The 15,199-nt window shown below is 47.3% G+C and overlaps 1 protein-coding gene across 2 annotated transcripts in view; it reads left to right on the top strand.

The window, feature by feature from the left end:
• The window catches only part of AKAP13 (A-kinase anchoring protein 13), a 186,927-nt gene that overhangs the window by 127,821 nt on the left and 43,907 nt on the right, over nucleotides 1–15,199 (top strand). The window contains exons 9-13 of one of the 2 annotated variants that reach the window (XM_081114819.1): nucleotides 2,286–2,422; nucleotides 6,217–6,587; nucleotides 7,529–7,582; nucleotides 11,701–11,766; nucleotides 13,648–13,840. In XM_081114819.1, coding sequence (XP_080970945.1) covers nucleotides 2,286–2,422; nucleotides 6,217–6,587; nucleotides 7,529–7,582; nucleotides 11,701–11,766; nucleotides 13,648–13,840 — 821 coding nt within the window. The remainder of the gene's footprint in view (nucleotides 1–2,285; nucleotides 2,423–6,216; nucleotides 6,588–7,528; nucleotides 7,583–11,700; nucleotides 11,767–13,647; nucleotides 13,841–15,199) is intronic. The other variant, XM_081114820.1, reaches the window with a different exon arrangement.

A 15,199-nucleotide genomic window follows, 5' to 3' on the forward strand; every position in this document is an offset into this window, starting at 1 on the left:
ATAGGCGCCCTGACCGGTGTGGCTCAGTGGCTAGAGCATTGGCCTGCAGACTCAAGGGTCCCGGATTCGATTCTGGTCAAGGGCAGGTACCTTGGTTACGGGCACATCCCCAGTAGGGGGTGTGCAGGAGGCAGCTGATCGATATTTCTCTCTCATCGATGTTTCTAACTCTCTATCCCTCTCCCTTCCTCTCTGCAAAAAAATCAATAAAATATATATATTTTTAAAAGGATATTAATAGGCTATAGTGTTTAGGGCCTCCGTGTGTTATAAGATTGATTCTGTTCAAATGCAGCTGAAACGTCCCCAGTCCAGCCCCTTAGAATCTTTCATTTAAAAGTTTCCCCTTACTTTATCCCATAAGCTGTCTGGGGCTTTTTCTAAAAGTGTAATTATTCCCAACCACCCAAGCAATGAACTGTCTGTCCCTGTGAAGGTGAATGAGTTTGCCTCACAGTTTGAATATTCGCAGGAGTTTCTCCATGTGCGGTAGTTTCATTTACTTGTTTAAAGAAATGATCTTGGATTTTGTTGACACCCCCCCCACACACACACACACACACTCCAACCTCAAACATCCCCCTTTGGTGTTTTTAAACTTCAGTTTAACAAAACCCAACATCTGGTTTATGCTTCTGAACTTAAGACGTGAGGTTTTTTACTTTCAGGCAGAGTTTTTTTGGTGAATTCTAGGCAGGTTTCCTTCTTTTGCTTTATGAACACAGTGCAGGCCAGCAGTAGTGTTAAACCAAATGAGAGAGTATCTTTTAAAACTACTTTGTATATTTTTAAATTCTGGGTAAATAAATGCAGGAAAGCACCACGCTGAGCCCAGTGAGTGCTGCTGGTGTGTTCCTACGCTACCCGACCCCGACTGTAATTTGTTTGCAAACATATAATTTTATACCCAGATGACTAGACAGCATCGTTAAGAGCACACGTTTTGCTCGCTGTGAAAAAGCTAATGACTCAGGACACAGAAGTTGTTGACATTTGTGTAAGGGTCATAAAACGGGTCTGGCCCACCTCAAGGCCTCCTGACTGAGGCTACTTGAGCCACACGTTACAGGTCAGTGAAGCCCTGACTTCATTATCGAGCTGATCACACGCCTGTTGTGTGCCGAGGGGCAGAGCTCCGATGGCTGTGTGTATAAATCATTTCTAACTGGAGCTCCCCATCTTCCCGTTTCACTGCTATGGTAATGGAGACTGGGGGCTAAGTGACTTCCTGCCTGGGACCTTCCTGGCGATAAGTAGTCAGACTGAGATTTAAGCCACGCCAGTCTATCTCTACGGCTTTGCCCATTCTTCTTCTACCTTCATGCGCTGCTCTGTCTTATTCATTAGGAAGGGGACACGTAGGAAGAAAGGAAAGATTTTACTCCTTTTGAAAACTTACCAACACACGTGAGCTGGGGTGTGGGTTAGCTTGCCTTTGACCCTCCTCCCCCCATTTGTGGGTTTCATAACGACTTCAAGTCCTTTCCTATCCTTTCTCCTGGTTCCCCTGCTCTGCCCCCTCCCCGGCTCAGCAGGCACCAGCATCTCCCACAGCGATGCTCCTCCGCTTGGGTCAGTGGTCCCGTGGTGCGGGCTCTCCTGGGGGAGGAGTTGCTGCGAGGGCTGCCCTGGGTCCTCCTGTGGCTTTTCCATGAGAATGTCGGGGGCTGGTGTTTTTCCAGCCTGGAGCGGGGACGTGCTCTGTGAGGCTGCCAGCTGGACTGTTAGGGCTCAGCTCAGTGGCTGGGACAGCCCTTTCTCTTCCTGGCCAGCCCCCCGTTTTCCCTCAGCCACGGGACGGGGTTTCTGATTTTTCCACGTGTGGAAAGGGGAAGGAGTGGAAAGCTCACACCCACCAGCTCCACCCAAGGTACCATACTCTCTGAACTGTGTGTGTGTGTGTGTTTGGCGGGGCACTCCAGAAGACCCATGATTTTTTTTTTTTTTTTATTGATTTCAGAGACAAAGGGAGAGGGAGAGAGAGAAACATCAGTGATGAGAGAGAATCCTAGATTGGCTGCCTCTTGCACAACCCCTACTGGGGATCGAGCCTGCAACCCACGCATGTAGCCTGACCAGGAATTGAACTGTGACCTGGTTCATAGTTGATGCTGAACCATTGGGCCACCCTGGCTGGGTGAAACGACACTCTTGTTACTGTATGAGGCTCAGCCCATTGCCTGGCAGCTCCGTTATAACGAAGCCCTGCAGTCCCTGGTCTGACGGCTGGAATGGAAAGAAACGGACCTTTTTAACGTATTGATTGAATACAGTCTCTTTTTCAGAATGTGAGAACTTCCTGGGTGTCGGGCTGGGCCGGGAGTGTGCTCCCACAGAAGGTGAACTGAAAAGAGAATCTGGGAGTGACTCCGACCTCTTCCATTCGCCCAGCGAAGACGTGGACAGCATCGTCTTCTCCAAGGTACCGCCTGTGGCTCGCTGAGTGGGGTCTCTGCTGGAGCAGTGTCCGGGGTCCCTCAGAGAGGGGAGCTCCAGGGCCCCAGGGGTTTCGAACAAGGCCGCGGCCCCTTTATTTCCTGCAGCATCACAGCAAGAACTGGAAGTGAACGAAATCAGATGACAATGAACACTTGTCAGTGGGAGGAAGGACCGCGGCTCAGACTGCATGATGTCATGTGTATAAACTAACCACAGAGTCATTTCTGACTAATGTGCTGAGGCCTGAAGCTCACTGTGGAGCTGGGTGATGTCAAGTGGCTTAATTGGAACTTTCTAGATCTCTGCTAGGGAGCCCAAGCTTTCTCTCTGAAAAGCCCAGCCCAGCCACATGAATCACCTTGTGTTTTTCTTATAATTTGAGGCCCCCTAAGAGGGTGGAGGTGGTTTCCTTTTTTTTTTTTTGCACCTGGTTGCATCGAGTTCTGCTTTGTTTCCTAAGAAAACTAGAGGCCTTTCCCACAGCAGGGTCAGCACTGGCATGCAGATCTGTGCCCCACAGACGGTTGTCTTAGTAGCGAGGGGGTGAGGGGCAGGCGAGGCCGCCGTGAAGGCCCCCGTGTGCAGGTTCATGGTGACTTCGGGGCAGTGAGGGGAGCAGTTGTGTCAGTGGGTAGATACATTCTCCAGGCCCGCTTGGAGGCGCTGTTGCAAAGTTATGGTAGAAGCATGGAGACTTTCCCGGCCGGAGTGGCTCAGTGATGGAGCGTCAGCCTATGGACCAGGAGGTCACAGTTCCATTTCCAGTCTGGGCACATGCGTGTGTTGTGGGCTCGATCCCCCAGTAGGGGGCGCGCAGGAGGTGGCCAACCACGATTCTCTCTCATCATTGATGTTTCTCTCTCTTCCTCTCTGAAATTAAAAAAGAAAAAGAAAAAAAAGAATGGAGGCTTTAACCTTCTGGGGTTCTGGCCCACAACGTATTCAAGCCTCTTGAATGACCTTCAGACACTTTCATTGCTGTCCAAGCGACCCTTGTGTGTCCCTCTGGCCTTCCCTGACCTTTCCTCCCGGCTCCTGTCCCTTGCACTCCGCGTCTCCTCCAGGGGCTTGCGAAGATTTGTGGAGCTTCAGGATTCCTGTCATGGTTGCTCAGAGTGGACTGGTTGGCTCGAGAGTGTGTCAAGTAAAAATTCCACATACTTGGGAAGGTCTGTCCTTTTCTGAAGTTATTTAGGAAGAGGGAAACCAATAGCATTAAAAAAAAAACACACCAAAAAACCCAGAATTTGGGTAATTTTCACTGTAATTTTGAGGTTTTCATTATAAGGACTTCTAAAGTCTCCTCCACCTGAACCACCAATCTCCTGCCGCACCCCCATACCCCCAACACACACACACAATTTCTGCTGAATGCCATTCTGGAGATGCTGATCTTTGAAAATAAATTGCTTTTGTCTGAGATAAATAGATTAGATAATATCTACGTTCCAGCTTTAAGTTTGAGTCATCGCTAATCCCTGAATGGTGTCATGGATACGCACGTGTTTTGTTAAACGTTTCTGTGTGTAGTAAAAAACCTGATAAAAATGGGAAAGTCTTCACTTAGAAATGCTTGCTGCCTCCTAGTGCATGACACCTTCCCTGGATGGAACCATCTCTACAGAATGGTAGTTATTTCTGCTCCCTAAACTGAATGATTTTCCTAGCTACGCAGAATTAGCATTTTGTATTTTACCTGCTTTTCAAACTGCCAGAAGCATTTATAAGATTGTTCATACCAGTGTTTCATACCAGTGCTAGATTTAGCAATTGTGTTTTCTCAGGGTGACCAGATAGGTACAGTTTTTAAAAATACATATTTTTTTATTGATATCAGAGAGGAAGGGAGAGGGAGAACTAGAAATAACAATGATGAGAGAGAGTCATTGATCAGCTGCCTCCTACAGGCCCCCCACTGGGGATCGAGCCCACAGCCCAGGCATGCGCCCTGACCGGAAATTCATCCGTGACCTCCTGGTTCCTAGGTTTATGCTCAACCACTGAGCCACGCAGACCCTGCGATACAATTTTTACTCCCCGAATGGTCTTCCCTGGTTTCACACCCGAGCCCTCAGGAAAGCAGGAGGGCGGTGCACTTTCCACCTGGCCCTGCTCGCACCAGGATGTCCAGTGGCCTCATCCTCTTAGTGGTTCCACTCCCAGGATGTGCCCAAGAGAGGTTTTGTAATGTCTCCTCTGGCATTATTAAGACCAAGGCTTTACATATGGACAGAAAAGGAGAGAGGCGGGGCTGATATTTACAGAGTACTTACTGTTCGCTCGACACTGAACTTCTTTAAATGTGTGATCTCATTTCATGACCCCAGCAATGCTGTATGGTGGGGGGTTTTATCCTCGGAGTCCTCAGGAAATAGAGGCTCTGGTGGGTTAAGTTTACTCAGAATTACTCTGCTGGCAACAGAATTGAGACGTGTTCCTAGACCTGACTCTAAAATTTGTTTAGTTTCTGTGATTTTGCTTTCAATCTCCCAACACCTGCTTGAATAGCCACTGATTCACATAGAAGCACAGCAGTGGCAGACGGCCCATCCGCTACTTAAAAGTCTTTCTCGGTGGCCATCCGCCTGTGTTTGCAGGCCGGCCCCGAGTGTCTTCCCGGGCCCCAGCCCTCTTCGCCTCCCTCCTCTGAAATACAATCCGTGGGAGAGCCATTGCAACATCTTTAATGCGAACCATGAGTGTGCGTTAGGTCACTTCCTGCAGCCATCAGCGGGCCTCTGGCCTCACAGAGGTCCCTTTAACAGCCTGCCGTGTTTGTCACAAACTTAATAGTCCCACTCAGCCTGCCTCCTGCGAAATATTATGACTTTTTGGTGAGTGTTAGGAGCTTCATGTTCATTCTCCCGCCCCCGCCCCCGCCCCATCACTTTATGGATTATTTTATGTACACTTCGGCCTGATAGTACTCAGGCAATTCTCAGTGAAGTGAGAAAAAAGAGTAAATTTCTTTCTTTAAAAAAATATATATATTGATTTTGGGCATCAGCAATCAAGTTCCTGTATCTTATTTGATTTTTAGAGAGAGAAAGGGAGAGGGATAGAGAGAGAGAAACATCAATGAGAGAGAAACAGCATCAGTCGGCTGCCTCCTGCACGCCCCCTATTGGGGATCGAGTCTGCAACCCAGGCATGTGCCCTGACCGGCAATCGAACCCAGTGACCTCTTGGTTCCTAGATCAATGCGTAACCACTGAGCCACACCGACCGGGCATAGATTTCTTATATTTAAGAATTTGTGGCCAGACTTTGGGCATTTATGGAAGATTTTAGGTGGGCTCTTAACCTGACATTTTTTCAAAAGGCCACTAAAAACAATCACAGGGTTGCTTTTGGGATGTCACCCTCAGCACATCATCCCTGTAGCCAAGCAGACAACCTTGTTTTTAGGTAAGGCTTGTGAGAATTGAACCTAATAGGATATCAATTTAGCGTTTCATTCAGCAGAACCCCACAGACATAGGGCTCCCTTCATTTCAGTTGGGGGTATTGACGGAAGGAACTGACCTGTGTTAGAAAGGGACAGTTGATGGGCTTCTAGTCTAGCACCCCTAGAGGGCAGAAAGAGCATAGTCCCTGGACCCTGCCTTTACTGGAGGCTATTTAATCCAGCTGTGATCACACTTTAAAAAAGAAATCTCTCTTGAAGCCCATGCGATCTTGCCCGTCCTGCCCACCGTGACGCCACTGGCTCGATAGGGATAACAGGCGTCTTCTTGGTTCTGCTCTTCAACCGCATTCGCTTCCTCCCCGTTCCAGCCCGAGGAAGAGCAGTCGGTCTGTGACATCACCGGATCCAGTTCCTCCACCGACGACACCGCCTCCCTGGACCGCCACTCTTCGCATGGCAGCGATGTGTCCCTCCCCCAGATGCCAGCTCTGCACAGGTCCAGAGAGCAGCAGCCCCTCGACGGCTTCTACAGCCCCGGGGTGGGCGCAGAGGGGCGAGAGAGTGAGAGCGAGCCTGCCGGCTCAGGAGAGATGGAGGAGGAGGAGATGGACAGCATCACCGAAGTGCCTGCCAACTGCTCTGTGCTGAGGAGCTCCCTGCGCTCGCTGTCCCCTTTCCGGAGGCACAGCTGGGGTCCTGGCAAGAATGCCGCCAGCGATGGAGAAATGAGCCACCGGAGGTGAGGTGCCGGCTGCTGGGTAGTCAGTCTCTCTGTGTGCTTGTTTTTGAGGAGTTTCTGCTTTGGGGTTATCGTTGGTGAGAGATTGAATACCTAAATTACATAAAAAGCAATTTCTAAAAGCTTTCCTTTTTAGCTGTATTCATGCTGTACTCTTTTTTTTCCCTTAAAGCATTTACACCAATAGAAAACATAGGGTGTAGGAAAAGATTCTTACAGCTAGACATCCTTGTCTTAGATGATAAGTGTCAAGAAATGAGTGTTTGCTTTATATAGAAATCATTTTTCTTTATAACCCCTGTGGATCCCTTTGCCAGGGCCTTGGTTTCAGAGCTGGATGGGACTGTATGGATCATTTAGCTCGGGTGAGGAAATTGAAGCTCAGATTAAATGATTTGCCAAGGATTACATAGTGATCCTTTGGTTGAACTAAGAGAAGAACCCTGTCACCTAAATTATTTGTATTTTCAGCCTTTAATGAGAATCTCCTATTTGAGCTTCGCATTAAGGACTACCCAGCATCACGGTCCCAAGACCTCTGGAGATAATGGGATGGGGTATCACTTTAATGAGTTTGACTAATGCTCATAGCATTGCCTGCATACAGTGAAGCCTGAAATTTTAAGTGTTAAGAAAACCCTCTGTAAGTTTTGAGTGGCCTTTGCTTGTCCTGATCCTTTTACTTTTATGATTGAGTGAACCTCATTCCCTGTCATCTGATTAACTCCAGGGAGCAAGGAGGGAGCCAAGCTAGGCCTCCACAGAAGTGGCCAGGCCCCTTGGGGTCTGATATTTTTCTCATTCCACATCCCTTCATCCCCGACTTCCTGCTGTTTCTCTTTGGGGATTGTATCTCTCCTGGTGTAATGTCTGTGTGTTTCATGTGTCTGTATCCATTTTGTTTCACCGCAACACTGACCTCTTCCACCATTCATTTTCAGTTCAATGCGCGTTCTTGGGGATGTTGTCAGGAGACCTCCCATTCATAGGAGAAGGTACAGAGTTCACTCACTCATTGGACTAACCATGTTGCCTCAGCATTTACTAACCAGCCTCTCATTATTCTGCCTATTCCAAGATTCAGCAGCTGTTTTCCAGTAGTGTCACATCTGCTCAGGCAAATAAGATACAGGAACTTGATTGCTGATGCCCATTCCCTATGAAATAGTTTCTTGAATCTAAAGTTTTGGTAACAGGGTCTCCCCAACTTTCTCCAGAACAGTTTGAAGACATGTTGACGCTGTGCCTCTCTAATGGACCCGAGGGAGGAGTTTTTCTTTCTTTCCCAAAAAAGGGGGGGGTGGGGGGTGGGGGGTGGGGGGGTGGGGAAGAACCAGAAATACCTAAAGTTTAGAAGAATTAAATTAAGGCCCTAGAATATTTTCAACATATTCTTTTTTAAAAATTTTATTTATTTATTTCAGAGAGGAAGGGAGAGAGAGAGAAACATCAATGGTGAGAGAGAATCATTGGTTGGCTGCTTCCTACATGCCCCCGATTGGGAATTGAGCGCACAACCCAGGCAGATGCCCTGACCGGGAATCGCTCCGTGACTTTTCCTGGTTCATGGGTCAACACTCAGCCCCTCGCCCCGCCAGCCGGGCATAAAGAGGGCTTGTTAACATTAGCTGACGCTGTTTGCGGGGAAGCAGGCGAAGAGTGCTCTTTCCCACTGTGCCTTTCAAGTGGCTGCTCCCTTTCACTCCAGAGTTAAGTGCAAAATTGAGCTCAAATACAAATATTCTCATGAATCTCAGATAACCATGACTCTGGTGAAGGTCTTCTTCAGAGGAACGGGTCATAAGTCATGTCAGGCTCCCCGTGGGAGCTCTTTAATCGGAACTCATTGAAACCATGCACTTGAAGACCCTGGAAGATGGCAAGTAGCTGGGTGCCGTCCAAGTTAGCAAATAGTTCCAGCGTCCCGGCCACTCGCTGACAGCTTCCCCCTCAGCCATATTCTGTAGGAAGAGGCCGAGGCATACTTGTAAGTTTTATATTAAGCCTTAGCTAGTAAAATTGAAACATTCTAACAAGTATTAAAAGAGACATCTATAATATCGACAATAAAAAAATATATTTTAAAAGAAGATGGGGGAGAAGAATAGGGATTATTTTTAATCTAGGACTTTCTAATTTGAAAACAAAGCCCAAGAACCAGTAAATGTAACCGCCCCCCCCCCCCCCCCCCGAGGAATCGGGGACATTAGATGCTCTCAGAAATACCCTTCTTTGTGGAAGGTGTTTGCTGCTGCAGAAAGGGCTGTGTTCCTGCTGCCGTAGGACCATCTGCAGCTTCTGGGCTCTTGAGAAAGCATGTCCTGCTGTCTGTCTGCCTGTGGCTCTCCGTCCTCTTCATCTTACATTTCATCCCAGTCTGTCACGTACCATTTCCGAGAGGAAAGGGAATTTTAAGTCTATAGAAGATTATTTCTGTACAATAAAATTATACATGTAATTTATAATTTGGTAATGTATGCTCAGTTACTGGTTAAACCCATCGTGTTATTAATAATTTGGATATTTAGATGTAATATGCCTCTTTATTAACAGTTTGGAGATTTACAATTAAGTTAACAATTTTAAAGAATCTGAGTCTCGTGTTTGCTTGAACACTGCATGGAGGCTCCCTTCTCCTCACACCAGCGAGTTATCAGTCGGTCTGATCTTGCTCTCCAGGTAGAGCTGTGCCTCAGCTGCGTACGTCTACTTTCCGCTTCCGCACCTCGACCTTTATACTGTTAATATAATCTGATTTAGAGTGTTTTACAATGGAAAGTATTTAAAAATTATAGTAATATTAAAGATTTTCACTTTACAAGGGCCATGGGGTAGCTCTTATATTTTCCTCCTCTCCTCTCCTCTCTCAAAAACCCCCATTTGTCAACCAAAGAAAGTTAGTAGGTGTATAGTAGGTGCTCCCAGGGATATGCACCAAGACCCCCAGTGGATAGTACCGAGCCCTATATATATACTGTTTTTTCTATATGTACCTATGATAAAGTTTAATTTATAACTTTAGTAAGAGATGAACAACAACAACTAATCATAGCAGAGAACAGTTATAGCAATGTTTTGTCATAGACCTGATGTGACTGGCTCTGAGGCCATTACTACTAGATCGGGGTAACTTGGACACAGCGCTGAGATACCTAGACAGTCAGGCTGATAGCCGAGGGGCTGTTGAGGAGCTGACTAAGCAGCGGGGACGAGAACAGCGGGGAAGCTGCACAAGGGATGATGCAGCTCCGGGTGGGCAGAGTGGGACGGGGAGACATTTCGTCACACTGCTCAGACAGACACGTGCTTTAAAGCTCATTATTGGTTTATTTCTGGAATTTTCCATTTAATATTTTTAGACCCTGGTCACTGAAACCGTGGAGAACAAAACCACGGAGAAGGGTCTGCTCCATCAAGATCTGAGGGGCTTTGGTGTCTGCGGGTCTTCCCATTTCCAAGGCGCAGGAGGGAGCTGAGTAGTTTTACTGCCGTTCCTCTTGTGAAAACACAGGCGTGTCACCGAGAACTTTAAGCCCAAATTATAGCAGTTTATTTAATTTTTTAAAAATTGATTTCAGAGAGGAAAGGGAGAGAGATGGAAACCCCCAAGATGAGAACCACTGATCAGCAGTGCCCCTGCACGCCCCCTACTGGGGATGGAGCCCGCAACCCGGGCATGTGCCCTGACCAGGAATCGCTCCGTGACCTCCTGGTTCATGGGTCCACGCTCAGCCACTGAGCCACTCCGGCAGGGCGATAGCAGTTTATTTTTAAATGCCAGCTTTTGTTAATAAAAGATCCCGACCTGTTGACGCAGTTCCCTTTACAGAGTAACTGATATTTTGAATTGATTATTTTCTACTTGCTTATATTTAGCCTTTTCAACCCCAGATTTTCTGTCCCTGCTGCTTGAGAATAAACATCAGTGCTGAGATAATCAAGGAAGTAGATGAACAAATGGATTTTTAAATTTTTTTAAAAAATGTTGTTATTGATTTCAGAGAGGAAGGGAGAGGGAGAGAGAGATAGAAACATCAGTGATGAGAGAGAATCATCGATTGGCTGCCTCCTGCACGCCCCCCACTGGGGATTGAACCCGAAACTTGGGCATGTGCCCTGACTGGGAATCAAACCGTGATCTCCTGGTTCATAGGTTGACGCTCAACCACTGAGCCATGCAGGCTGGGCGGATTTTTAAATTTTTGTATGAAAATTCAGAAGACAAATTCCTGAGTATAATATAACCCCTTTAAAAGAATACCTTCATGCCCAGCTGGGTATGGCTCAGCAGTTGAGCATCAACCCAGGAACCAAGAGGGCACTGGTTTGATTCCCAGTCAAGGCACATGCCCGGGTTGCAGGCTTGGTCCCTAGTGTGGGATATGCAGGAGGCAGCTGATCAGTGATTCTCTATCATCATTGATGTTTCTATCTCTTCTTCCTCTCTGAAATCAATAAAAATATATCTTAAAAAAAGAACCCCTTTATTATTATTAAAATGCGAGGAAATGTGACCATTGTTACATGCTTCATCTTTAGCATAAAGAGCCCCCTAGAGTAGGGTTTGAAGATGGATGTGAGTCTTGACTGAGTGTCCTTATTATGCAAGATTTATGAATTGTCCGGTTTAAATGGATCCTTACTGGAAACACATGAAAAAAACTGATGACTCAGTGAGCTGCCACCACAGTGTAGTCTGTCACTGTTCCTTTCACTCAGGGCCTGGAGATGCCGCGGTGCGGGCGTGCGGGGGTATCCGAGAGACCGTCCGCAGTAATGGAGGCTGAAACCCCTCCATGGCAGGAGGCCAGTAGGGTGGGCTGTGAGTTCAGGCTTCCCCAGAAGTAATCAGGTTTCAGGTTGGATTTGTCATCCTTTAAAGCATCACGTAGTCACTCCCAAGACATCATGTAGAGGGACGTCAATAGAACAGTGTTTAGATTCCGTGGGTTTTGTTCTAGCCTTTTTCTAAAACAATGTTGCACTTCTAATTTTTTGCTGTTCAGATAAATCCATCTGTCGCTAACTGCCCTTTCTTTTTAAACCCATCACCCCGTCCCTGTGTCCTCTGTCCTCCCAACGTTTCCATTTCTGTCTCTGATGTCATCCCCAGTATGAGCTGGTGTCCCTCTGGTGTGCAGTGCTCTGCTGCCCTGAGTGCCGACTTTAATTACAGAAGGTATGGTATCGTTCCGTGTGCAGCGTCACGGGGGACAGAGTGTGGCGCGTGGGCTTTGGCTTGGACTGGCTTCCCTGGCTGGATCGCACATGCGGCCTGCTTTGTCTGTGCGCGCACCGTCCCCTGGCCTGGCTCTCGGCATCGCTAATCCGGTTGAGGGGTGCAGCACTGAAGTCGGCTGGTGTGCCCTGCGCATCCCGTTTGTGTCCAGAGGCTGTGATTTGGTGTTTTCTGCAGTCTTGGCTCCATGGTGCGCTGCCCACGTCTCTGTGTTTTGGTCTTCCCTCATTCCCAGACCCTAGGCGTTCCCCCTTCTGACACCAAGTCCCACCCATCGCTTTAGATCCCAAATTCAGACTCCGAGGCTCATGTTCTTCTCTTCACTGAGTAGCCACATTTAATTTCTAAAACATTTTCAGGGTTGAGTTTTGTGGGAAGCATAGATCTGGTTTTCTCAGGCTTTACAAGTCACTCACAATAGAAAACTAAATTTCTTCTTCATTAGCCTGTCTTCTTATTCCTGGTATTAAAAAATGGCTTTTACAAGAGACATTACTCGTACTCGGAGTTAGTCATCATTTCTATTGTCAGATTGAAATCAGGAAAACAAAACTCATTGTTTAATTTACCCACTAGAGAAAATAGAGGCATATGGTTTCAATTCATAGTGAGTAATTTGTGAAACAAAAAAGCAAATATAAGCCTTTCTGGACTGGCATTTGTGAATTATTTGTAGCAATTAACTGTACAGCTAGAGCAGAAAGAACTAAATAGCTCCAGTCTCCCTTCCAGTACAATTCAGCTGCTTTCTGGAAAGCAGCTTCCTCTGTAGCTGTAACAGATGCGAGCCACTCTGGCTAGAAACCCAAGGAGGAGAGCGGCTGACCTCTCTCTGCGGCCACCTGCTCATAGGAAGTTTTACTCTGCAAACCACAAACTTCTTTAACGCAGGAATCCCCCTCACCACCCCACCCCCCACCCCCAGTCAATATCAGGACAGAAAATGAGGACTCAGACTCAGTGGCTTTCAGCTTTTGTTCCTTAAGGGGCCCTGTGTGCCTGTCTACAACTAACAATGGCAGGGAGCTGTGGAGCATCTGTGCGACCAGCGCTCACAGATGAGAACGCTCACAAGTGGCACTGGGGTTTCCTGGGGGTGGATGCCTGCCTGTGAAGCTATAAAGCCCAGCCAGACTGGAGTTGAATGTAAAGTTATGAAGGTCTCCTTAATAGACTCGGGGGCAAATCTGAGTCTCCTGTGTGCCTTCTACAGTTCCTTATGCTCATACGCTCTGTGTGCCATTTGGTTATTTGGCATTAGGAGAGTTAGAGTTCGGGAAAGATCAAGGGAAAACACATAAATAAAACATCAGTATAGTCTGTCAATATGATCTGTTGAAAAAAAATCTGAGAAAATGACCCTAGATCAGCGGTTCTCAACCTGTGGGTCGCAACCCCTTTGGCGGTCGAATGACCCTTTCACAGGGGTCGCCTAAGACCATCCTGCATATCAGATATTTACATGACGATTCCTCACAGTAGCAACATTACAGTTATGAAGTAGCAACGAAAATAATTTTATGGTTGGGTCACAACATGAGGAACTGTATTTAAAGGGCCAGAAGGTTGAGAACCACTGCCCTGGATGGTCTAATATTTGAATAGTTGAATGAGGTAAAGCCTACGTGCAGTATTCTCTCTCAGCATCCCATGGCCTGTGAGGGAAAGGGAGGCGGTGCGCATCTGTGCTGTGCCCTGGTAGCAGCCTTGACGTGTGGCATGGAAATAACACGCGAGAGAGATACCACGCAAGGGGCTTCGGGCCCCCTTTCTTTCTGAGACTGGGAAATGGGGGAATGAACGCCTGTGCCCTGTGTTCAGTTTCAGCCTAGAAGGCTTGGCAGGAGGTGCTGGGGTCGGAAACACGCCATCCTCATCTCTGGAAGGAAACTCTGCAAACGCCAAAGAGCTCAGGCACCCGTTCGGGGGTGAGGAACGGGGAGACTCTCTGGTGTCCCTTTCAGAAGAGGATCTGGAATCGGGCCAGAGAGAACATCGGATGTTTGGTCATCAGGTAAGGCTGACACACGGACATGTTGCTAATTTGGAAAACCTTCATTTTATTTTCCTAACTATATCCTCAGATTAGGAACAAAGAATGCAATAGCCATGTTAATATGAGGCTAGCAGCTACGATGACTTACCCTGAATCTAGTTCAAAGCCAGATTTTAGCACTTAATACTAATTAAAGAATATCAGTAATCTGCATAGATTTAAATACACCATCAAAGCAACTTTTTTTTTTCCCATGAATCCTTACCCAAGGATATTTTCCCATTGATTTTTTTAGAGAGAGTGGAAGGAAGGGGGAGAGACAGAGAGAGAGAAACATCTGTGTGAGAGAGACACATCAATTGGCTGCCTTTTGCATGTGCCCTGCCCAGGCCGCTCAGGGCCAGGGATCTAGCCCTCAACCAAGGCACATGCCCTTGATCAGAATCGAGCTCAGGCCCCTTCGGTCCCAGGGCTGATGCTCTGTCCACTGGGCCAAACCGGCTAGGGCAAAGCAACTTCTTAAAAAATTAGGAGCCTACCCGGGATATTAAGCCAAGATTTTCCTTCTTTTCCGAGAACTTCTTTTACCACGCCAGTCTCGGAAGGTGTTACATAGCATTACTGAATCTCCCTGTTCTCAAAAGCATAGCACAAGCAGCTCCTTCCTGGAAGAAATGTCCTATCTCATCACATCTAGGAAAGGACTGCTCTCGCTCTCCTCCCTGTCGCTGCCAACATTGCCTTCTTAGCCTCAGCCCTGATCAGCTCTTACTGTCTCTCACGGTGACTCTCCTGAACGTCCTTGTCTTGAAGGTCATGATTTCTTTGCCTGCCAAATCAAGTGACCTTTCTAAGTGCTCACCTTAAGCCCTTCCTTATCCGCACCACTTCTGACAGCCCCTCGGGGAGGGGGCGGTTTGGGGCTGAGAATGTGGAGTATGTGCTTTGCTGTCACCTGTGCTGCTCCCGGCGCTCTCCCAGCCTCTTGGGCAGAGACTGGATTGATTCCTGAGCGGCTCCCAGGACACACCCCCAAGTGAAACACTGCTAACGAAGCAAACAAAACAGCTACACACCTGGCTTTGGGCAGGCGGATGGAGGTTTAGGTAGAAACCTAGTGAGACACTTCTTTTTTATTGTATTTATTGGGGTGACGTTAATTAATAAAATTATATAGGTTTCAGGTGTGTAATTCTACAGTACATCTTCTGTATATTGTATGTGTGTTCACCACCCCAAGTCAATCCTCCCTCCATCACTGTTTATCCTCCCAATACCCTCTTCTACCTCCCCACCCCCAAAACATTTCTAATTAAACAAGCAAACAGAAATGTTAAACAGCCTGTACCATGAATAGGCAACTGAGGTTTTGTATAG

Source organism: Myotis nattereri, assembly GCF_964212035.1.
Source record: "Myotis nattereri genome assembly, chromosome: 21".
In the NCBI taxonomy this organism is placed as follows: domain Eukaryota; kingdom Metazoa; phylum Chordata; class Mammalia; order Chiroptera; family Vespertilionidae; genus Myotis; species Myotis nattereri.